This window comes from Pseudorca crassidens, chromosome 2, assembly GCF_039906515.1.
Source record: "Pseudorca crassidens isolate mPseCra1 chromosome 2, mPseCra1.hap1, whole genome shotgun sequence".
In the NCBI taxonomy this organism is placed as follows: Eukaryota; Metazoa; Chordata; class Mammalia; order Artiodactyla; family Delphinidae; genus Pseudorca; species Pseudorca crassidens.
Genome location: NC_090297.1, coordinates 22204788 through 22228348, shown reverse-complemented (window position 1 = coordinate 22228348; position 23561 = coordinate 22204788). Strand labels below are relative to the sequence as shown.

Genomic DNA, 23561 nt, shown 5'->3' with positions numbered 1-23561 from the left:
TCCGCCCAAAGACCCTCCCTCTTTCCCTGGCGTGAACCCAGGCGGGGCCCCAGGGTCCCTCCCACTCCGAATCAGCCCCTTCACCTAGATGCTGGGACCCGCTTTGGAGTCACCTAAGAGAACTCCCCCGCCCATTCACTTCCACCCTTTTGGGATCCGAGGACCCTCCTCCTCAGTCCCTTTCTCCCTCGTGACACTAAGATTCCTGCTCCGCAGACCCGGGCGGCCGCCGTCACTCACGTCGCCCATCCACAGGCTTGCCGCCATGCCCGAGGCCCCGCCAGGACGTCGCTGGCCACCGAGGCTAGCGCCGACGCCGGACCGCCGAGCCGGAACCTCCACAGAGCATGCGCCTCCGACGCCTTCTGCGCACGCTCCGCAACTCGGCGCCCAGGGCCGCGCCCACGTGCCGCTCGGGGTCTTGCGGGATCCCTGTGGGCGGGTCTCAAGACTGGAGCCTGCAGGATGGGGCGGGGCAGACACTGCCTGGCGTTGGATGGTGAGTGGCGCGGGTGAGGGGCTTTCTCGGGTTTCTTTCTGATTTTATTTAAACACACACGTACATATAAAATTACAGAAGTAATTTTACGCTCGTTGTAAAAAATTGCAAGTATAAGCACATCTTTTTTTTAACAAGTGAAAGATCCCCTTTGGGAACCTGGACGATTCAGTCCCACTAACTCTGTGTGACGTCAGGCAAATTACCGACTGGCCCGCCCCAGCCACCCCTTCACCCCGCATTTCCCAGTTTGCAAGACATTTCTGTTGACGCTGCAATGGGATTCTTTCACCATTCCCGTGTATAGCCCCGGGGTGCGGGGAGGGTAGAGTTAAAGTGAGTGTAAATTAGGGTAACCCTGTCTTCCCAACCAGTCAAATCAATCCCCAAGTCTTGTCACTTTCTTGCGTCCACATCCCCTACACTAATCCAAACTGCCAGTTCTAACCTGTCCCAGAACAGTGACCTGCTATAGAAGGCCCTCAAGTAAACACGGATAATCCTGACAATTCGACTCCTAATCTGGGAGTGTCCCAGGCTGTAGCCTCAGTTTGATACCCATTTCTCAGAATGTGAAGCTTCTGTAGGTGGTAATTGTCATCTCCCATAGTGAAGGTCATCGCAAGTGCCTGAGGATCCATTTCTGGGGCTCCCTCTGGGTTGGTATAGGCCACCCTCGGCCCTTCCTTACCAGCTTATACACCCCAAACTTGGGATGTTGGGCCCCAAAGTCAGGCACTCATGAGTCTAACGTCTTGGATCCAACCACAAGTTGCCAAATTCCAGCTTTATCCTATTCACTGCCATAGTAGTGTAGTGGTTGGGTGCTTTGGCTATAGATTTGAACAAACGGAGCCCAAATCCTAGTCCCCTCTCACTAATTATTTTGGCAGGTTATTTAAACTCTGAGACTAACGTGGATAATAACAGTGCTTACCTCATACCATGTTTGTTGTGAGGATAAAATGAGAAGTAGGGAAAAACACTTGCCCTAATGCCTGGCTTCCAGTAAGTTCTCCAACATGGCAGTTGGAGGCCTTCAAATTGTAACTGGTAACTCTTTTATTTAGTACTATTTGCCAGCCCCTGTGCTGTGCTCTTTGCTTACCATTTTTAAAATTTATTTTACTGGGCTTCCCTGGTGGTGCGGTGGTTGAGAGTCCGCCTGCCGATGCAGGGGACACGGGTTCGTGCCCCGGTCTGGGAGGATCCCACATGCCGCGGAGCGGCTGGGCCCGTGAGCCATGGCCGCTGAGCCTGCGCGTCCGGAGCCTGTGCTCCGCAACGGGAGAGGCCACAGCAGTGAGAGGCCCGCGTACCGCAAAAAAAAAAAAAAAAAAAAATTGTTTTACTTATGGAAGATTTTTAAATGTTTATTTTTAATTTAGAATGTAAGCTTTATCAGACAGGATTCCTTGTTCACGCTTTCTAATCAAATTCCCACAACCATGTCTGGGATATGGTAGGCACTGAAAAAAAAATTTTGAATTTATGTCAAACGATAAACAGTTGTCCCTTACCCCATCTATCCCTAGTCCCAACTTCCAGTCCCTTGAGGCAACCACTTCCAAATCTTTTCCCTAAAATCTGTGTATTTCTAAATAGTATACTTTCTTTCTTTTTCTTTTTCGGTATGCGGGCCTCTCACTGCTGTGGCCTCTCCCGCTGCAGAGCACAGGCTCCGGACGCGCAGGCTCAGCGGCCATGGCTCACGGGCCCCGCCGCTCCGCGGCACGTGGGATCTTCCCGGACCGGGGCACGAACCCGTGTCCCCTGCATCGGCAGGCGGACTCTCAACCACTGCACCACCAGGGAAGCCCTAAATAGTATACTTTCTATTCATTTGTAGTTTCAGATATTTTATTTATTTATTTTTAAAAAGATGTTGTGGGTAGGAGTTTATTATTTTTGGTGTGTTGCGTCTTCATTTCTGTGCAAGGGCTTACTCTAGTTGTGGCAAGCGGGGGCCACTCTTCATCGTGGTGCGCGGGCCTCTCACTATCGCGGCCTCTCTTGTTGCGGAGCACAGGCTCCAGACGCGCAGGCTCAGTAGTTGTGGCGCACGGGCCTAGTTGCTCCGCGGCATGTGGGATCTTCCCGGACCAGGGCTTGAACCCGTGTCCCCTGCATTAGCAGGCGGATTCTCAACCACTGCGCCACCATGGAAGCCCCAGATATTTTAGGGACTGCCCCCATACATACACACTTCTCCATCTTCTGACTATAATTTGTCAAAACACTTAACATTTACATTATTACGACTTTGCAAATATTATTTATAGCTGAGCCATATGGGGTGATTACATTTGTTTTGGGGTAACCAATTCAGGTTGGAGGAGGGAGAAAAGGTAAAATTGAGAATACCTGATGTGTTTGAACACAGAAAAGGGGATTTACACTTCTGATAGCGATATGAACACCGAATAAATGATACTTACACCAAAAAATTAAGCATGTGAAAAACAAGGCAATTATTAACTACAGGGAACTTTAAAATGTTCAACGGTCATAACAGCAGAGGCTTGTGGGGCCTTTGCTATGTGCCTGAAACTGTTCTAACATATGTAAAGCACCTACAGAGAGCTTTATAACTCTTATGTTCAATACAAGGAAAAGAAACTGAGGTTCTGGGCTCGGGTGGAGGCTGATTTAAATTCTAGCCTAGTCTGTGCCACTTGGTAGCTTGGCCTCAAGCTAGACACTTGAACTCTCAGGGACTTTTTCCTGAGGGACAGCAATTCCCACTTCACAAGGCGATCAAATGAGCTATTATTGTATGCAAAGTGCTCGGCACAATGCCTGGCCCCTTTAAGTCCCAATCCACAAGAGCTGTTATTAAGGATAGGGCACTTTCAACCTGCTATATTGTCAAAAGGGAAAACTTCAGTAAATCTAATCCAACTGGACTTTTTTGGGCGGAGTGGGCGTGGGAAGAGCAGACACACAGGTGCTTCTTCACAAAGAAAATACTAAAATCAAAAGTGTAATTTTTCCCTTCTAAGAAGTCAATTTCTAATCAGGATAGTACATGCATCAAAACTAAAAGTTCAAGGAAAAAAAACAATCACAGAATACATTTTAAGTTATTTTACATCATATTCATTTTTCCAAGAGTCACTGATATGGAAGAATCCTCCTGGTGCTAGTAAAACTTTCCTGCTCTAATATACAAACCTCCTATATCAGCACTGTTCACTGTAACTTTCTGCAGTTATGGAAATGTTCTATAAATTTCTGTATTTGCATAGCCCAGAACCATAGGCGCTAGACACTTCTGACTACTGAGGACTTGAAATGTGGCTAGTGCAGCCGAGGAAGTCCATTTTACATTTTTACAAATTTAAATTAAATGTAAACAGCCACATGTAGGTACTGACCACCATACTGGACAGGTCAGCTCTATATGATTTGGTTGCTCAAATGCCTGTGAAAATCTACATCATTATGCATTAAGTTGTTACTGTGCAGTTAATCATGTTTAATCATTTATACTAGCTTTTGAAATGATACAGTACATCATTAAACTTAGCATAAGTATTTCTAGAGATGTACTGTACTCAAAAATCTCGGTTTGGGATTAGGATATTAAAAGATCCATCCCATGTCTCACACAATATACAGTATAATTTTTTTAAAAATCCAGTGATTCCTGAAACATAAATACCTAACAAAAATCAATCAACTTTTTTTTTATTTGTCTAGAACAGCCACTGTTCCATACAAAAAACAAAAAAACAAACAAAAAAAACCCCCAGCTGACTGGCACACACCAGGACCTCTTGACATCACTGAAGCCCTAGTCTTCACCAGGGCTACAGGCATGGGGTTATTCTGCCCATCCCAACACAGCAGGTGCTCCCTTAAAAAAGCAGGGAGCATGTAGAAAACAAGTGGCCTGTTTTATAAAACTCTAAATTTATTCAAAGTGTTAAAAGATTTCACTCTCCCCTCCAAAATACTTTACATTAAAAAAAAATCAATATTCTCTTCTATTTTTTCAGCCTCTGTACAAGCTACTGCTTCCCTTTCTGGGGACCAGTCTCTGCCCCTCCAACCCTCTTCCCTGCCCTCCCTTCACTCTCAATATTGCTGTAAGTTTGCTTATAAAGCCCTCCTTCCCCTCTCCCCGAGGTCCCGCCCTGCAGGCATAGCTTCCTTTCTGGATTTCAGGCCCTTGGCTTGCAGGTGAGGCAGGTTGGATGGGTGGGCAGACAAGGCCTGAAGGGCAGAATGCTTTGTGCTTCTGGGAGAAAGGCTGACTGGCTTTTTTCTTGATCAAGCGGAGGATCACTGTTTTTCTTTTTGCCCCATGGGCACCTGTTCAGGGCCAAATATTTGGCTTGGGGTTGCCCATGGCTGGGTAGCCCTGCCCCTTCTCCAGTTTCCCCAGGCGTAGGTCCATGACAGCTGGGTCTCAGGACGGTACCATTTGTCTGTCTGTGGGTTGTGAAGGACAGGAAGAGTGGCACGTGACTAGAGCAGGGCTTGGCAGAGCCCCGACTTCTCAGAGTATGGGCACCAAACACGCAGGAGAGGAAGTTTTGGTTTTTGATAGGCAAAACCAGGGTCAGCCAGGACCATGGGAAATAGGGATGAGGGGGAAAGGTCTAACCACATAGCTGTGGGGTCAGCAATGTTCCTTCTGATTAAACCCCTCTTCCATCTATCCCACCCTCATCCTGTAGGTCCCAGGATGATTCCGGGAAAGGAGGGGAAAAAAAGAGAAGCATTCTGTTCTGCTGATGGGAAAAAGGCAGGAGATGACAGAGTACTTGGAGCTAGAAGAGGCCTGCTGGAATATGTAGACATCATGGCTTCCTTGTTCCAGGAGGGAGGTGGGGGGGCCGGAAACCAGGCCCTCAGACGCTTCATCAACTCTGTTCCTTGTCCTTGACTAGTAAGACTGTGTGCTGGCCCCCGCTGGACACAGATAAGACCACACGGTTCTCCAACTGTTTGCCTGTCATCTCCACGGGGCTCCAGACATCCTCTTCCTGTCCTGTGCCCAGCTGGTAGTTGGTGCCCATGCCCCAGGCAAAAACACGACCTACAAAGGACAGAAATACGGGCAGCTGTATCTCCAGGGTCCCAAGCCCCACCTTTCTGTAGTGTGAGAAGCCTGGCACACGAGGGTGGATTTTGGCCTGGGCCTGTGGCAGCCTGGCAACGTCCCAGCCTCCGGGCGTTAAGGAAAGATGGGAGGAAGCAAGGAGATGATGGACAAAGAAGAGCTCTGTCAACCAGAGACCGCAGTCCTTACACACTGCCAAAAACTTCTGCCTGCTCCTAGGCGTGGCATTCAAGGCCCGTCAATCACTGGCCATTTCCCAAACCCCCATATCACCTCCATTCCCAGGACCACCTGCCTTTGAGACTGCTCTGGATGCCCTCCTTTGCTTATCATAAAGGACTGAATCTTCACGGTGCAGTACAAGCCCCACTTCCTCAGGAACTCTTCCCAGATAATCCCAGGTCAAGCACCTCTGCCAGCCGGATTTCTCAAGGCCTCCATGGCTGTTCCACTCAGGCTTTGGTGACCACTTGTCCACACCCTCCTCTGCTGTACTTGCCAGGACCCCAACTACTAACCCCTCTTTCTCTAATAAAATTCTAAGTACAACCCCCTGGGAAGCTGGCACATACTAGGTTGTAAATAAAAAGGGTCACCATGGTATAAAATGTAAACAGAAGCCTGAGTTAGGAGTCTGGAGACATGGGTTCAAGTCCTACTGCTTGTCTGGGCCTCAGTGATATATCTCCCTTTGCTGTTTTTCTCCTCTACAGAACAAATCACTTCTATTAAAATAACATGTTTACCCATTTTGTCATCAAAGCCAGAGCTTCTGACAATCAGGCCAAAAGCAACATCACCACAAACAGTGTTCTCCACACCTCAGCTCCATCTGATGGTGGACATCAGAGGCTACTGGGCACTTCGGTAAGAACCACGACCACCAGACTCCAACCAGACCGACTGTGGGCAGCCCCACTCACCATCCTTGGTCACAGCATATCCCACAGAGGCCCCACAAGCCACTGAGGAGACGGCGGGCAGCCTGGAGATGAGGGTGGGTACGCTCTTCTCCTCGGCACCTTCCCCAAGGCCCAGCCGCCCATACTCAGCCCGGCCCAGGCTGTATGCTCTTCCTGTGGAGGAGGCAGAGAGACGAGGAGTAGCAGAGGGCATGCTCCGGGTAGGCCATTTAGCACTTATATCTGTGGGAGCTGGTCCCCCATTCCTAGGGTGGTGAGGTCTGAAGTGTCCTTTTCAGTTTTGGGGGAGGCCTGGGAGAACCCCCCCCAGGCCCCTATTGAACTCACACGTGGAAGAACACCAGGACGCTGGGGGACGGGGGCGACCCTCGTGGACCCACAGCCAGCCCAGTCCATGGAGCAGGCCCAGGTTCCGAGCACCGCGATCTCCAGTGTGTGGCCAGGCCTGTGCCCAGGGAACACTCCACCTCCAACCCAGAGATGGACCAGGAGGCCCTACCTTCTGAATCCATGCAGACTGTATGGTGCTGGCCACCAGAGAAGCCCACCCAGGACTTCGTGGAGTTCTTGAAGGATGTCAGGTTCTGAGGTACAAAGCAAGATTCTGTGCCTGGGGTTCCTGGGGGAAGAGGCCAGGACAGAGCTGTCAGGCGTGAGGGTGTCCAAGGAGCTGCCTTCTTCTTCCCCTCCCAGTGTGGCCCCCACCCCACACCAGGGTATTTCTATTCTCATTTTACAGATGAGAAAACTGAGGCTCTGAGGGGTTAGGTGACCCCACCAAGGGTGCACAATGAATGAGGGGTGGAGGCAGGACTGGAGCCCAGGTCACTCTGGGAGACCCTGGATGATGGGCTTGGGACTCACCTAGCTGATGGTAGTTGGAGAGGCCAAAGCCATATACATGGCCCTCAGAGGAGATGGCAAAGGTGAAGTAGGCACCACAGAAGGCATCCTGGAATCTGACATGGCCCCGGCTTCCCCTGGATTTCAGCATCACACACTTGGGGACCAGGAGTCGTTCTGCAGGCAGAGAGCAGGCCAGGGTCAGTGGCAGACACACACAGCCTCTCCTCTCTGCCCCATCTGTTTCTCCTTCACTGCTAAAGCCCTCGCAGGGAGGCTAGGCAGGGACTCTTGTCCCTATTATACAGAAGAGGAAACTGAGGCCAGGAGAGTCCAAGTGCCTCACTCAGACTCTCACAGCCATAGGGGTAACACTTACCTGGAACTTACCATGTGCCAGACAGTCTTTTATGCAAACTCATTTAACTTCACAACAAACCAGTGAGGTAGGTTTAGAGGTAGGTGGGTTTAGAGATGAGGAAACTATGTCCAGGGGCCCACAGCCAGTAGCTGGTAGAGCCACGATTCAAACCTGGGGTAGTCTGGCTCTAGAATCTGAGTCCTTAACTACCACCGCACGTCCACCTGATACAAGCCTGAACACAGAGAATCCCTTCTACCTCTGACCTTCACCGGGGGTGGCTTGCCAACTTGCCCCGCCAGAGGGACCTAAGCCACCTACCGAGGCCCTGCCGGCCACCACGATTAGCAAATAATTCAGGCACGCGGCCCAGTTGGCCCTGCTCCCCGCAGCCCAAAGTACAGAGGTCGCCATCAACTGTCAGCATCACCAAGTGGTCGTTTCCTGAGGGTGAGAGGAAGGCAAGGGATGCAGGGCTTGTCTGTAAGGGCCAAGGCTGGGCCAGCCCCCCAAAAAGGTTCTCCAACTCCTGCCCAGAGTGAGTACCTGCAGACTCACCTGAGGCCACCTTCACCACGGGCGTACTCAGCTGCACCTGCACAGGCACCATGCTCTTTTTCATGGGCTCCAAGAGCCCGATCACACCATTATTGTCCTGGAAGGGAGGGGCGGAAGAGTTTTCAGCCAGTTCTTCCTGCCTCATACCAGCCAGATCCAGCTTTGCAGTCAGCCACGGAGCTGTCTGGTGAAGGGCACTGGTGCCAGATGGAGATGGAGAAGTGGGCAGGAGCCAGGCCACATAGTGCAATACTTACGAATGAAATCATACATGGTCTGTGATTTGCATTAAAATAACAAAGGAGTTGGGGAACAGAAGGGAGTAAAGATGAAACAAGTTTGGTCATAAGCTGATAATTGTTGGGGCAAGCAGATAGAGTTCAATATAGTATTCTGCTTACTTTTATGTGTTTGAAATTATCAATAAAAAAATTTAAAACGAGCCCCAATGAGGAAACATCAGATCCCTTTATTTTTGACATTTCAAAATAAATTGAATACTAAAGTACCAAAAACAATTTTAACGCTGTATCTGCTTTTTAAACCACACTCTCCTGTCCTGGAAGTTCTGAGATGTGCCCCCAAACCCCTGAGAAGTGTGGAAGAAGGCTGGGAAGGCGGGGGGGAGGTTGAAGGCAGGGAGATGGGTCAGTAGGCTTCCTGGCTTAGCCTCAGCCCAAAGGCATCCTTGACCCACCCCTTTCCCAAGACGCACACATCATAACATCAGAGTCCAGGGAACAGCAGTGGTGTGGACAGGCCTGGATGAAGAAGCCAGAAACCTGGGTCTGGGCCCAAGCTCTGCCCAGGGCCTTGATTTCCCCAGTAAGTAAAACAGGGGTCTCATGATGGGTTATCTTTGGGGCCCCACCAGTTAATTCTGCCCACCAGCCCCCATGACGTCTTCCAGACCCAGTCTTACCCGGAAGGAGCCCCAAAGGAAGACACGGCCATCCTCGGTGAGGGCCGCTGTGTGACTGTCTCCTGCTGACACCTGTACCACCTTCTCTTGCAGTTCCACTTTCCCAGGGACCATCTCTGAGCCCTCCACTGATGTGTCCCTTCCCAGGGCACCCTCATCATTGCAGCCGAAGGAGTAGACCTGTGCCCAGGATGCCCCCATTAGTGCAAGGCCTGGCCTCTCCGTCCGTTCTTGTTTAGGCCAATCCCTGCTTGTCTAGCCAGCTCCATCTCCACAGAGTAATGCGTGTGGTTCAAAGCTCCTTCCCCAAGCCCCCTACTAACCCCAGGCCCTGTCCCATCCTGTGCCACGCCCAACCTACCTGGCCACTTTTGCTTAGACACACAGTGTGCATGCCCCCAGCCTCAGCTTGCACGATGTCCTCTAGAATGGGCACCAGGGCTGGCTTCTTCCTCTCCATCACATTCTCGCCCAGCCCCAGCTGGCCCACGTCGCCCTGGCCCAGCGTCAGCACCAAACCCGGTTCTGTGTTGTGGGACCTATGTGAGACTGAGGGGTGAAGGAGACAGCCCCTGAGTGTGTAGGATGATGGGAGAGAGAAGAGGTCACTGCACAGGCTCTGTGATCACACAGACCTGGGTTCAAGCCCCTGCCCTGCCACAGACCATCTGACCTCTCCAAGCCTAAGTTTCCTCATCTGTGAAACGAGGATAACAAAAGTACTTATCTCATAGGGTTTTTGTGCAGATTAAAAACTGATCACATTATTAATGTGAGTGGAAGGAAATGGAAACGAGACACTCAATATCGGCAAATGAATCTTGGTGGAGAGGGCTAAAGAACAGTGGGGACACAAGCTAGTTTTCCTGATAGGTTGTTCTTGGTCGGGAACCATACTATCAGGGCATAATAACGTCTACCCCTTTACCGACTGCTTACTAGTGTTAGACTGCCTTGCAGCCCCTCACATTATGCTAGAGACCTTCCATTCTTAGGATCCCACTTTACAGAAAAGGGAACAGAGTCTCAGAGAAGGTCACAGAATAATTAGTAGAGTTTGCAGTGCATCCTCAGGCTGTGACTTAACCCCTGGACATAGGTACACTGACCCCCACTCTGCTCCTATGTGGGAGCGGACAGGCAGCTGAAAAGGAAGGGGTAGGAGTTAAGAGCCCGCACAGGCTTTTGCAGAGAGGAACACGCCAACCAGTGTGCGGCACAGGGCCATCTGGTGGCCAACAGCGACCGCCCGTAGCCCCGGACAGCCAATGGCGTCCAGCCCCTCCCCCTGGGGGTGTGGCCAGGCTGCCAGGTCTGCTGCGGCTGCGCAGAGGGTGCGGGTGTGCTGGGCAAGCAGCCACCTGGTCGGGCTTTCTGGTCAGGAGGGCTCGGCCCGCAGGCACCTTGGCAGGAGCGGGCGCCTGGAACGCGGCGGGAGGCAACGACCCTCACTGCCTGGTTACCAGGGTCTGCAAAAGACAGACAGTGTCTGAGTGTGGGTCCATATTCCCCCCTCCCAGATTGGGGGTGGCTCTCTCTCCTCCCTGACTCCCTCCAGGGTCCAAGGAGAGAGGAGACCACAGCCACCTCCCTCCAGTGCTACCAGGACATGATCTCATTTTCCTCAGGACAGCCCAGTGAGGTTGCCCATTTTATGAATGGGGTAGTAGTCCAAGCTCAGTGAGGTTAGTGATTTGCTCAAAGCTATATGTAGCTAGAAAGAGGCAGAGCCAGGACTTGAACCCAGTCTGGAGGTCAATGGTCTTAACCATGATGCATTACTGCCTGGGGCAAAGCCCTAGGGTCTAGTTTTTTGCCAGTATCTGAGTGCTTTTAGGCAAGTCTCTGCCCCTTTAAGATTCCCAGAGGGTGGGATTCAGTGAGCTACAGGAGACTCTCCAGCTGGGTGGAGTTCCTGGACTTCCAGGCCCCTCAGCTTCAAATCTCAGGGAGCCCAGTTCCAGATTCTGGGGGTGCCAAGAGGCCACCCATACTGAAGTAGAGGCCAAGGCCAACTTACCCTTCACCTTCTTGCTTTTGGGGAGGGCATCTTCGGGGGGTGACCTTCTCTTAGTTATACGCTTGGGTGGCATCTCCCTGTCCTGAAAAACCCAGGCAAATACTCCATGTCAGAAATGGCAATCATTTTCCTGCTCTAATTAGGCAATATTCATCAAAAACTCTAAAAAAAAAAGTGAGAAGAAATGCCCAGCAATTCCACTTCTCAGAATTTATCTGAGAAGAACCAAATAATAAATACACCCAAAGATTAGGATCCACAAATATTCTCTACTGTATTCTTCATAACATTAAAAAAACAACAAAAAATGGAGCAACCCATACACTCAGGAGTAGGGGACTGGCTAGATAATATGTGGTACATTGATGATAAAACAGGACGAAGCCATTAAAAGTGATGCTTTCAGAGATTTATTTACTGAATCATTGCCAAGTAATATAAACAGATTGAAAAACAGCCCATCATCCTATTTGTGGAAAAGAAAAAGCATACACATATAAAAATGTGTGGAAGGAAATACATTCAATATTGATAATGGTAACCTCTGGAAAATGGGATTATGGACAACTTCTACTTCTTTCTTTGTAGTTTACCTATATTATCGAAGCTACAAGAAACACTACATGTATTTTTAAAATTTTATTATAAAAAATTAAAACACTGAAGAACATTAAGTGAAGTATCCCTCACAACTCCTCCCAACCCCAACATAACCACTAGTAACTTTGGTTATACATAACTGCCATAATCAGACCACACACACACAAAGCTGTTCTCATTAAATAAAAGCACACCAAACCATCTGTGCCCTTTGATCCAAAATGCCACCACTCCTGGGAGGAACTTGGCTTTCCTCTAAGCAGTCCAACAAGAGACAAACACTGTATACACACTCACACAAACAGACGGTGTTACAAAAGGGGGAAAGGAAATCACCTATGGGTGACAAGAAGGGCTGTTGCACCTAGCACGATCCCGGGCAGCTGAAAGCCTCAGCCCTGAGCCCTTCACTCCTTAAACTAACTGCTGCTGCCTTGTCTCCTCAAGACCTCTGAGAACTGACTTTCTCCGCGGCTATCTCAATTCCAATCCAGCCCAAATTGTGTCGAAAGCCTTTTCTCCCCCACATAAGCAGCTTTGGAAATAAATCTTTATTGAGCCCTGGTCTTTAAGGTTGTGAAAGACAGTTCAGTTGTCTAAGCCTCAGGCTCCCAAACTCTAATGAGGGCAATTCGCAGCTACCCAGATGCAAAAGTGGTAGACTAGCAAGTGGTGGTTAAGAGGAGCCAGAATATGTGCTCAGCTGCTTTCTAGCTGTTTGACCTTGGACAAAGTTATTTAATCTCTTCATGATTCAGTTTCCTCCTCAGTAAAACGGGGATAATAATAGTACTCACACCCTGTTGTGATGTCTATGACTAATTGAGCTAATACTGTAAAAGTAATAACATAGTAAGTGCTCAATAAATCAATGCTGGTGTTATAACACCTAGGGTCTGTCCCAGGTGCTGCTCAGGCACAGCTCTAATCTAATCTAACCCACCTCTCCTCCATTCTACGGAAAAGGGATGCAGACTCTACCCAAGGCTACAAATGGAAAGAGAACTCCAAGAGACCTTCTCAGGCTCCTCTGTGGGCCTAAACAGCACCCCATTCTTCCTCCCTCCCTCCCTTCCTTTCTTCCAGTAGGTCCTAGAGCCTCAGCCTCTCCAGCTCCGCATTCCATGGTATATGAACACAAAGGGAGTGGCCTGGAATTTCCAGGCCATTTCTGCTGACTATCCTGGGGGAAGAGAACAAAGTACCGAAGATGGCGAAATAGCCAAAGGCCTACAATCCGTCAAGGCTGTGTAGGTTGAGCCTCTGCAGGTTGAGCTTCTACAGGTTGTGACTGGCCCAGTTTTGACTCTGTTGAGGCAGTTCTGTGTTTCACCCAACTTCTATTCTCCCGGGGTTGAACTCCTCCCCTCCAAGTAGCCTCTTTGAAACCCCTTTTCCCACATTAGAAATGCACATTCCTTAGGATAAAGGGAATTGGATTCATCTGCCAGAGCTGTGGTTTGTTCAACCCTGCTTCTGTGACCACGGTTGACCTCTATGGAAGCTTTTTTTTTTTTTAATTTATTTATTTTATTTATTTACTTTTGTCTGCGTTGGGTCTTCGTTGCTGCGCGCGGGCTTTCTCTAGTTGCGGAGAGCAGGGGCTACTCTTTGTTGCGGTGCGCGGGCTTCTCATTGCAGTGGCTTCTCTTGTTGCAGAGCATGGGCTCTAGGCGCACGGGCTTCAGTAGTTGTGGTACGCGGGCTTAGTTGCTCCGCGGCATGTGGGATCTTCCCAGACCAGGGTTCGAACCTGTGTCCCCTGCATTGGCAGGCAGATTCTCAACCACTGCGCCACCAGGGAAGTCCCTCTCTAGCAGCTTTAACCTCTCTGAGCTGTACCCTCATCTGTAAAAAGGGAGGCAATGACCACTTCCAGGGCTGTTGTCAAGACTAAATGAAGCACTTCCCTGCTGGTGCAGTGATTAAGAATCCGCCTGCCAATGCAGGGGACACGGCTTCGATCCCTGGTCCGGGAAGATCCCACATGCCGCGGAGCAACTAAGCCCGTGCGCCACAACTACTGAGCCTGTGCTCTAAAGCCTGCAAGCTGCAGCTACTGAGCCCACGTGCCACAACTACTGAAGCCCGTGTGCTTAGAGCCCGTGCTCCGTAACAAGAGAAGCCACCGCAATGAAAAGCCCACACACCACAACAAAGACTAACCCCCGCTTGCCGCAATCAGAGAAAGCCCGCGCCCAGCAACGAAGACCCAGCACAACCAAAAAAAAAAAAAAAAAAAAGACTGAATGAAATGTTTGTAAGGGACTTTGGAGTGCCAAGCACACAGTAAGTACTCAATACGTGGCAGCATGTACTCATTCATTCCATGAATGCCTATTACCACTGCCAGGTGTAGCAAGGAAAAAGAAAACTAACCCTCTCCCTGTTCTCATGGAGCTTAATTCTAGTGGGAAAGACACACACACACACAGAGTATTATTACAGATGGTGTTGTGTGAAGGATAGGCAAGGCACAACACTGTAAACGTACTTAATGCCACTGAACTATATACAATTAAAAATGGTTAAAATGGTCAATTTTATGTTATGTGTGTTTTACCTCAGTAAAAAAAAAAAGCGAGAAAAACTGGGACGGGGGAGGAGATATAGGTCAGATAGGTAACATTTGGGCTAAGGCTTGAAATACTAGCAAGAGAAAGCTAGCAGGGGAAGACCCGGACAAAAGCATGTGATGTGCTCAGGAACCTGGGGAGGCCAGCAGGGCTGTAGGTGGACAGCGATGGATCACATGGCACAAGGGGAGCAGGCGACGGATCGTACAAGGCCTAGTAGGGAAAACAGAAGAGTTTTAAGAAAAATGTCTTAACGATTGTTCTGGCTACTGTAGAGAAAATGCAGTGGCTTGGAAGAGGAGGAGATTGCAGGCATTCAAATGAGAGAAGTCACCGACTTGATTTGGTCTGAGGCAAGAGAGAAAAGTAGACAAAACAGATCAATTTAGGAGACAGGCTTGCTTTGCTGGCGGATTAGATGTGGGGAATGAGGGTGAGGGAGGAAGCCAGAATGACTTTTTCATCCTAAAATACCCAGCCTCCCTGATCCCCCATGAACTTGGCCAAACACAAGGACCCCCAGGCTTTGGCTTAAGTGAATAAGTAGATGGTCGACTTCCAGTTACTGAGAACACTGTGGGACAAACAGGAGAGGAGAGACTGAGAGGTCCACCTCACCAGGCGTTTTTGTTAAGTGTGAAGTGCGTGGGAGCAGACCAAGAAGGGATGTTAGGTAGGCAGAGCTGGATGGGTTAAGGAGTGTGGGACGTAACAGGTATCCACTGTTTCTTGTACCCCTGGCCAGGTTGCCAGCCAGTTCACTGTGTCCAGGGCCCTGTCCCGCCAAGGGCATATTTCCCGTCAGTTCATCAGAATGACCTGTACCAGTTAGCTGTGCTGGGGAGGGAGACTGTGTAGTAGCATGGAAAAGTACTTACAGCCAGAAGTGAGAAAAAAGGGAACAGAATAATATCAGCACATTGCTGCTGATGTTGGGTTGACCTGTGGGCAAGGCCTGGGGTGGAGAAAAATAAAGGCTATATGAGGTATTTGGTGTCATGGGTCATTAACCAAAAAAAAAAAAAAAGTGTTAGTGTGGGTTGGAACAGACCCAGGCAATATCTCCTTAGCCACCTGTGTTTTGGGCTAATATTCTGGGGCATCTCACTGCAAGCTAACCACACTGATCCCACTTTACAGACGAGGAAACCGAGGCTCAAAAAGGTAAAGTGTCTTACCCAAGACTGGACGAGGAAATCAAGATCTGTACCAAGTACCTAGTCACTCAGACCCCAGGGCTGGTGCCCCTACCTACTTCCTCCCCACACTCCCCAGTCCCTCAGCCTGTCTGAGAACTCTCCCTCATACTCTCTCCCCCAGAAAAGACAGAAGCTTGTCTCTCATCTCCCTACTGCCCACCCCCATCGCCATCCCGCTCTACAAGCCATTCATGATCTTTTTAAACCTCAAACCTGAAACAAGCTGCTTCCTTGCTCAGACTCCTCAGTGGCGCCCTCTGCCCACATTTCTTAACCTGGTACTAAAGACCCCCAGGGTCTAATACTAACACTTTTGGCCTCCTACCTTATCTGTCACATCGTCCCTTCTCTTCTCACACAATCTTAGACTGCCTACTATTCTCTCCATACCACGTGCATCTCTGTACCATCCCATCCCTATCCGACTAGAAGAAGTTCTGCTCAAAGTCACCTCCATTTGGTAAGCCACCTCTGATCCCTCTCTCAATCCTAAAGGAATCATTCTCACAGAGAAATTAGGGCAGACTTTTAGATCACGATTATTTAAATTTACCTGTCTATCCACCATATCAATCTGCTCCTTAAAATGAGTCTCTCTGGGACACTGGTCTCGCCTACTTTCCACATGCCAACAACCTTTAACTTCTCACAACAAGCTGAAGAAGGCACTGTCACTCCTATTTCACAGTTGAGGGAACTGAGGCTCAGAGAAGTCAATTTACTTGCTTAAGTTCATACCATCAGAAAGGAGAGCCAGGAATAGAATCCAGGTATACCTGATAATTAAAAACAAAAACAAAACAAGAATGGTCGGCTAAAGGCAGGCCGTGATCCAGGCAGGGGTCAAGGCAGCCTGGACAGGCCTCCCCAGGATCCTCTATGAGCTTGGCCAAAGGCAAGGAGCAGAGGGCAGCAGCCTGCTGAGGGGGACAGGATAGTGAGAGCAGAGAGGAGCTCGGAGGCGGCTAGGGCCTGGGAGGGTGGGCCACGTGGGTGACAAATCTGCTGAAAGATGTATGGAAGGACGACGGGTACAACTCCATGCTGTGGTGAAGAGAGCACTGGCTTTCAAGTCCAACACACCTGAGTTCCCTTTGAGCCTGACAGTCTTCATCTCTCAAAGAGAGCACTCCAGGCACTGCAGGGTGCTGCTGTGAGCAATCGCCGAGGGAGGGTGGAAGATGAGAGGGCACCTTCTAAAAGGTGGAGCCCTGTACCCATGACCCACCTGCATATCCTCTACCGTACACATCAGTCCTTTGACAGACTCCCTCTCTAACCGCTCTGGGTGTGTTTTCTTAGCCAGACACGGAGTACCTGGGCTAAGAATAAGTAGTAGTCTTTTGTCCCTACCCTGCACTCCCCAACAGACAAACACAGCTTCCATCTTCAAGGAGTTTACAGTCTGGGAGAAGAGTGAGATACAATCCAGTAAGTCAGATACAGAGACAACTTCCACCAATAGGCACCTAAGGTGTGCCAGCCTCTCCTAGAACATTCACACCTGCCCTTGGAGGTGTGATCATCCTGGCTTTACAGATAAGAAAGTAGAGGCTCAGAGGAAGGTGCCCCAGGCCACATAGAGGTGGGATGACAGCCCAGGTCTCCCAACCACTCACCACTAGGAAGAGAGCATCCCCCCTCCCCACTTCTCTCTGGGCCTCAGTTTCCTCATTTGGTGAATGAAGGCACAGCAGACTAGACAGTCTACCAGGGCCGTGGTGTTCCTGCAGTGACCTGCTGTGACCTCATCTCTGCAAAGGGAGACAGAGCCCTCTCTGACCACAGCAGCTGTCCCCACCCACCCCGACATCAGGAGACAGACACTTGCCCACCAGACGCAATGGCTAAAGAATCTCTTTGTGAGAAAAGTCCCCAGGAGGGATGGAAAAAGATATTCCATGCAAATGGAAAGCAAATAAATCTGGAGCAGCAATACTCATATCAGATAAAATAGACTTTAAAATAAAGAATGTTACAAGAGACAAGGAAGGACACTACATAATGATCAAGGGATCAATCCCAGAAGAAGATATAACAATTATAAATATATATGCACCCAACAGAGGAGCACCTCAATACATAAGGCAACTGCTAACATCTATAAAAAAGGAAATCGACAGTAACACAATAATAGTGGGGGACTTTAACACCTCACTTACACCAATGGACAGATCATCCAAACACAAAATTAATAAGGAAACACAAGCTTTAAATGACACAATAGATGAGATAGATTTAATTGCTATTTATAGGACATTCCATCCAAAAACAGCAGATTACACTTTCTTCTCAAGTGCACATGGAACATTCTTCAGGATAGATCCCACCTTGCATCACAAATCAAGCCTCGGTAAATTTAAGAAAATTGAAATCATATCAAGCATCTTTTCGGACCACAAAACTATGAGATTAGAAATTAATTACAGGGAAAAAAACACAAACACATGGAGGCTAAACAATACGTTACTAAATAACCAAAAGATCACTGAAGAAATCAAAGAGGAAATGAAAAAATACCTAGAGATAAATGACAACGAAAACACGACGATCCAACACCAATGGGATGCAGCAAAAGCAGTTCTAAGAGGGAAGTTATAGCAATACAAGCCTACCTCAAGAAACAAGAAAAATCTCAAACGAACAATCTAACCTTACAGCTAAAGGAACTAGAGAAAGAAGAATAAACAAAACCCAAAGTTAGTAGAAGGAAAGAAATCATAAAGATCAGAGCAGAGGGCTTCCCTGGTGGCGTAGTGGTTGAGAGTCCACCTGCCGATGCAGGGGACACGGGTTCATGCCCTGGTCTGGGAAGATCCCACATGCCGTGGAGTGGCTAGGCCCGTGAGCCATGGCCACTGAGCCTGCGCGTCTGGAGCCTGTGCTCCGCAACGGGAGATGCCACAACAGTGAGAGGCCCGCGTACCGCAAAAAAAAAAAAAAAAAAAAAAAAAAAGATCAGAGCAGAAATAAATGAAATAGAAACGAAGAAAACAACAGCAAAATGAATAAAACTAAAGGCTGGTTCGTTGAGAAGATAAACAAAATTGATAAACCTTTAGCCAGACTCATCAAGAAAAACAGGGAGAGGACTCAAGTCAATAAAATTAGAAATGAAAAAGAAGAAGTTACAACAGACACCACAGAAATACAAAGCATCCTAAGAGACTACTACAAGCAACTCTATGCCAATAGAATGGACAACCTGGAAGAAATGGACAAATTCTTAGAAAGGTATAACTTTCCAAGACTGAACCAGGAAGAAACAGAAAATATGAACAGACCAATCACAAGTAATGAAATTGAAACTGTGATTAAAAATCTTCCAACAAACAAAAGTCCAGGACCAGATGGCTTCACAGCTGAATTCTATCAAACATTTAGAGAAGAGCTAACACTCATCCTTCTCAAACTCTTCCAAAAAATTGCAGAGGAAGGAACACTCCCAAACTCATTCTATGAGGCCACCATCACCCTGATACCCAAACCAGACAAAGATACTACAAAAAAAGAAAATTACAGACCAATATCACTGATGAGTATAGACGCAAAAATCCTCAGCAAAATACTAGCAAACAGAATCCAACAACACATTAAAAGGATAATACACCATGATCAAGTGGGATTTATCCCAGGGATGCAAGAATTCTTCAATATACACAAATCAATCAATGTGATACACCATAGTAACAAATTGAACAAGAAAAACCATATAATCATCTCAGTAGATGCAAAAAAACCGTCTGACAAAATTCAACTCCCATTTATGATAAAAACTCTCCAGAAAGTGGGCATAGGGGGAACCTACCTCAACATAATAAAGGCCATATACGACAAACCCACAGGAAACATCATTCTCAATGGTGAAAAACTGAAAGCATTTCCTCTAAGATCAGGAACAAGACAAGGATGTCCATTCTCACCACTATTATTCAGCATAGTTTTGGAAGTCCTAGCCACGGCAATCAGAGAAGAAAAAGAAATAAAAGGAATACAAATTGGAAAAGAAGAAGTCAAACTGTCACTGTTTGCAGATGACATGATATTATACATAGAGAATCCTAAAGATGCCACCAGAAAACTACTAATCAATGAATTTGTAAAGTTGCAGGATACAAAATTAATGCACAGAAATCTCTTGCATTCCTATATACTCACAACAAAAGATCAAAAAGAGAAATTAAGGAAACAATCCCATTCACCATTGCAACAAAAAGAATAAAATACCTAGGAATAAACCTACCTAAGGAGGTGAAAGACCTGTACTCAGAAAACTATAAGACACTGATGAAAGAAATCAAAGATGACACAAACAGATGGAAAGATATACCATGTTCTTGGATTGGAAGAATCAATATTGTGAAAATGACTATACTACCCAGAGCAATCTACAGATTCAATGCAATCCCTATCAAATTACCAGTGGCATTTTTTACAGAACTAGAACAAAAAATCTTAAAATTTGTATGGAGACACAAAGACCCCAAATAGCCCAAGCAGTCTTGAGGGAAAAAAACGGAGCTGGAGGAATCAGACTCCCTGACTTCAGACTATACTACAAAGCTACAGTAATCAAGACAATATGGTACTGGCACAAAAACAGAAATATAGATCAACGGAACAGGATAGAAAGCCCAGAGATTAACCCACACACCTATGATCAACTAATCTATGACAAAGGAGGCAAGGATATACAATGGAGAAAAGACAATCTCTTCAATAAGTGGTGCTGGGAAAACTGCACAGCTACATGTAAAAGAATGAAACTAGAACACTCCCTAACACCATACACAAAAATAAGCTCAAAATGGATTAGAGGGCTTCCCTGGTGGCGCAGTGGTTGAGAGTCCACCTGCCGAGGCAGGGGACATGGGTTCATGCCCCGGTACGGGAAGATCCCACATGCTGCGGAGCGGCTGCACTCGTGAGCCATGGCCGCTGAGCCTGTGCGTCCGGAGCCTGTGCTCCGCAACGGGAGAGGCCACAACAGTGAGAGGCCCGGGTATCGCAAAAAAAAAAAAAAAAAAAATGGACTAGAGACCTAAACATAAGACTGGACATTATAAAACTCTTAGAGGAAAACATAGGAAGAATACTCTTTGACATAAATCACAGCAAGATCTTTTTTGATCCACCTCCTAGAGTTATGGAAATAAAACCAAAAATAAACAAATGGGACCTAATAAAATTTAAAAGCTTTTGCAAAGCAAACTACAAACAAGACGAAAAGACAACCCTCAGAATGGGAGAAAATATTTGCAAACGAATCAATGGACAAAGGATTAATCTCCAAAATATATAAACAGCTCATGCAGCTCAATGTTAAAAAAACAAACAGCCGAATCAGAAAATGGGCAGAAGACCTAAATAGACATTTCTCCAAAGAAGACATACAGATGGCCAAGAAGCACATGAAAAGCTGCTCAACATCACTAATCATTAGAGAAATGCAAATCAAAACTACAATGAGGTATCACCTCACACCAGTTAGAATGGGTATCATCAGAAAATCTACAAACAACAAATGCTGGAGACGGTGTGGAGAAAAGGGAACCCTCTTGCACTGTTGGTGGGAATGTAAATTGATACCGCCACTATGGAGAAAGGTATGGAGGTTCCTTAAAAAACTAAACATAGAATTACCATATGACCCAGCAATCCCACTACTGGGCATATACCCTGAGAAAACCATAATTCAAAAAGACACATGCACCCCAATGTTCACTGCAGCACTATTTACAATAGCCAGGTCATGGAAGCAACCTAAATTCCCATCGACAGATGAATGGATAAAGATGTGGTACATATACGCTATGGAATATTACTCAGCCATAAAAAGGAAGGAAATTGGGTCATTTGCAGACACGTGGATGGATCTAGAGACTGTCATACAGAATGCAGTAAGTCACAAAGAGAAAAACAAGTATCAGATATTAACGCATATATGTGGAACCTAGAAAAATGGTACAGATGAACCGGTTTGCAAGGCAGATATAGAGACACAGATGTAGAGAACAAACTATGGACACCAAGGGGGGAAAGTGGTGGGGGGAGTGGTGGTGGGGGGATGAATTGGGAGGTTGGGATTGACATGTATACACTAATATGTATAAAATACAGAATAAGACGCTGCTGTATAACAAAATAAATAAAATAAAATTCAAAAAAAAAAAAAAGAAAGTCCCCAGGAGGGAAGGGAGGAGAGAGGCTCATCTGTCAACAAACATTTGCTGAGCTCCTGCCTCATGTCAGGCACAGAGCTGGTAGACTTCACCCAGGAACTCCTTACTGGAGGATCCCCCTTACATAGGGAGCTGAGCCTCGGCTTAAGTGCGTTCATTTTTCCCAGGGGAAAGGGGCCACAGCTTCCACCAGATGTTACAACCACAGCTTTATGGAAATAATAGGGTATTAGTAATCCTCACCACAAGCCTCTTATCTTCACCTTACAGGTAAGGGAAACAAGGCCCATGGGGATTGGGTGGGTGGCCCAAGGGTACCCAACTAGGAAGTTGCCAAGCTGAACACTATTCCTGCTCTTGGGATGTTTTCGCCAACAGGAGCATGTAGAACTCCTAGTTCATCTTTCCAGACTCCATTCTGATGCCCTTTTTGGGTGAAACCATCGCTGCCTTCTCCACCCCACCCAGTGCTCCTTGGTCTTGCACTCCAGACCTTTTGAGACCCAGCCCCTGCAGGAATATCTTGCTCTTCCCCTCCTTGTACCCTGTGCTCCAACCAAACACCGTGGTACCCCTGATGATAACATTCAACTACACCTTCATGCTTTTGCATGTGCTGTGTTCCCTGCCAGGATCACCCTAACCCCGCCCATCCTCAGTCTGCCTGGATAACTCCATTGTTCCTTCAAAACCCGGGCCAAGAGTAACCTCGGCTGGAAAGCCATACCTAACCCTCCTGCGCAGCCTTGGGTGAACCTCCGAGTTCCCCTCCACACTCCGTACACTCAGCTTCTGCTGGGGCACCCAAGTCACACTTGGTTGGCGCACCTCTGTTAATATCCGCCAGCAGCGCCCCGGATCCACGGGCACACTTCAGGGATCGCCCTGGATCGTAAGTGTGGCCCCACATGGGCCTCCCCAGGGAGACCGCGAGCTCCGCCAAGGCCACACGGGGCCCTCTCACCATGTTCCCCAGCCTTGCACACGCGGCACGGAGTGGACAGCCAGTAAATAATCTGTTGACAGATGAGTTGGTGCGGAGTTCCCGGCACACCTCTCCAACCGGTCAACAGTCATCGTGACGGTGCCTGTTGACGCTGAGATTTCGCTCTCCGCGTAGACCCTCAGCAGCCTACCCTCCTAAAAGCAGACCCTCGCCGGACAGGGTTCCGCCCCACTCTGCAAACCGCATTCTCCAAACCAGTGCTAGACTTAATCACTTTCCCGCTCCGGAAACGCGGCCCCGCCGGAGCTGCCGCCCCGGCCCGGGAGGCGCGCTGGTCGGCGCACCGCTGGCGGGAGGTCACCGCGGCCGCGCGCAACCTGGCCGGCCGCGCTAGGGCCGTTTGAATCTCCCGCCCCCGCGGGCGGCGCGGGCCAGGCGTGCGAGGCGCGGCTGCAGAGGGGCCGCGCGGCCCTCGCTCGGGCGAGGCGGGGCCCGGCAGGCTCCGGGGGGCCCCGCGGGGCCGGAGACTCGCGCGCCCGCACCTCTCAGCCACTCGGCTTCACGTGGCGCCGGCGCCGCGCGACACGGGCGCGCGCAGGCAACGGGCCCGACCCGCCGCCGACCGCCGGTGCCCGCGCGCCGCCCTCCGCCCCGACCCTCCGCGCGTGACGGGCGCGACCTACCTCGCTGCAGGTCGGCCACAAGGAACTCCTCCGCTCCCCGGCCCGGCCGCGAACTGCCCCAGAGCATGCGCTCTACAGGCCTCCGGCCCCGACCCCGGGCCAGAAAAGAAAACAAAGAGCCCGGCGGCCCCTGGCGGCCGCCCCGGGAAGTGCGAGTGGCGCGCTCTGGCTAAGGCGC

At 48.7% G+C, this 23561-nt stretch overlaps 2 protein-coding genes and 1 long non-coding RNA gene across 11 annotated transcripts in view; 1 reads left to right on the top strand and 2 right to left on the bottom strand.

The window, feature by feature from the left end:
• The window catches only part of TRNAU1AP (tRNA selenocysteine 1 associated protein 1), a 22424-nt gene extending 22027 nt beyond the window's left edge, over nt 1-397 (bottom strand). Inside the window, exon 1 of the mRNA XM_067725104.1 lies at nt 241-397. Within this exon, the coding sequence (XP_067581205.1) occupies nt 241-267 (27 nt within the window). The 5' untranslated portion in view covers nt 268-397. The remainder of the gene's footprint in view (nt 1-240) is intronic.
• On the top strand, nt 365-6119 carry LOC137218401 (uncharacterized). Its single transcript, XR_010940689.1, has 2 exons — nt 365-499; nt 5185-6119. It is a non-coding gene; the product is annotated as an uncharacterized lncRNA (long non-coding RNA).
• RCC1 (regulator of chromosome condensation 1) lies at nt 4398-23527 on the bottom strand. 9 transcript variants are annotated; one of them, XM_067725094.1, is made up of 12 exons: nt 23384-23476; nt 16126-16348; nt 11198-11279; nt 10539-10646; nt 9539-9726; nt 9178-9357; nt 8256-8352; nt 8019-8141; nt 7358-7513; nt 6993-7112; nt 6494-6646; nt 4398-5546 (listed from the first exon to the last, which is right to left on the bottom strand). In XM_067725094.1, the coding sequence occupies exons 2-12, from the start codon at nt 16138-16140 to the stop codon at nt 5371-5373; spliced, it is 1398 nt and encodes a 465-aa protein (XP_067581195.1). In that variant the 5' UTR covers nt 16141-16348; nt 23384-23476; the 3' UTR covers nt 4398-5370. The 9 variants fall into 9 exon arrangements, with proteins under 9 accessions (XP_067581195.1, XP_067581199.1, XP_067581198.1 ...); XM_067725098.1 differs by having other exon boundaries at nt 10581-10646; nt 23384-23475; XM_067725097.1 differs by lacking the exon at nt 16126-16348 and having other exon boundaries at nt 23384-23527.
• Between the last annotated feature and the right edge of the window lie 34 nt (nt 23528-23561).

Excerpts from the sequence above, each read along its gene's own strand:
- RCC1 (XM_067725094.1), bottom strand. Across the intron at positions 10,647-11,197 it reads CAAAAGCAAGAAGGTGAAGG|ACCCTGGTAACCAGGCAGTG; the intron begins GTAAGTTGGCCT and ends TGTCTTTTGCAG. Across the intron at positions 6,647-6,992 it reads AGTCTGCATGGATTCAGAAG|GAAGAGCATACAGCCTGGGC; the intron begins GTAGGGCCTCCT and ends CCTCCTCCACAG.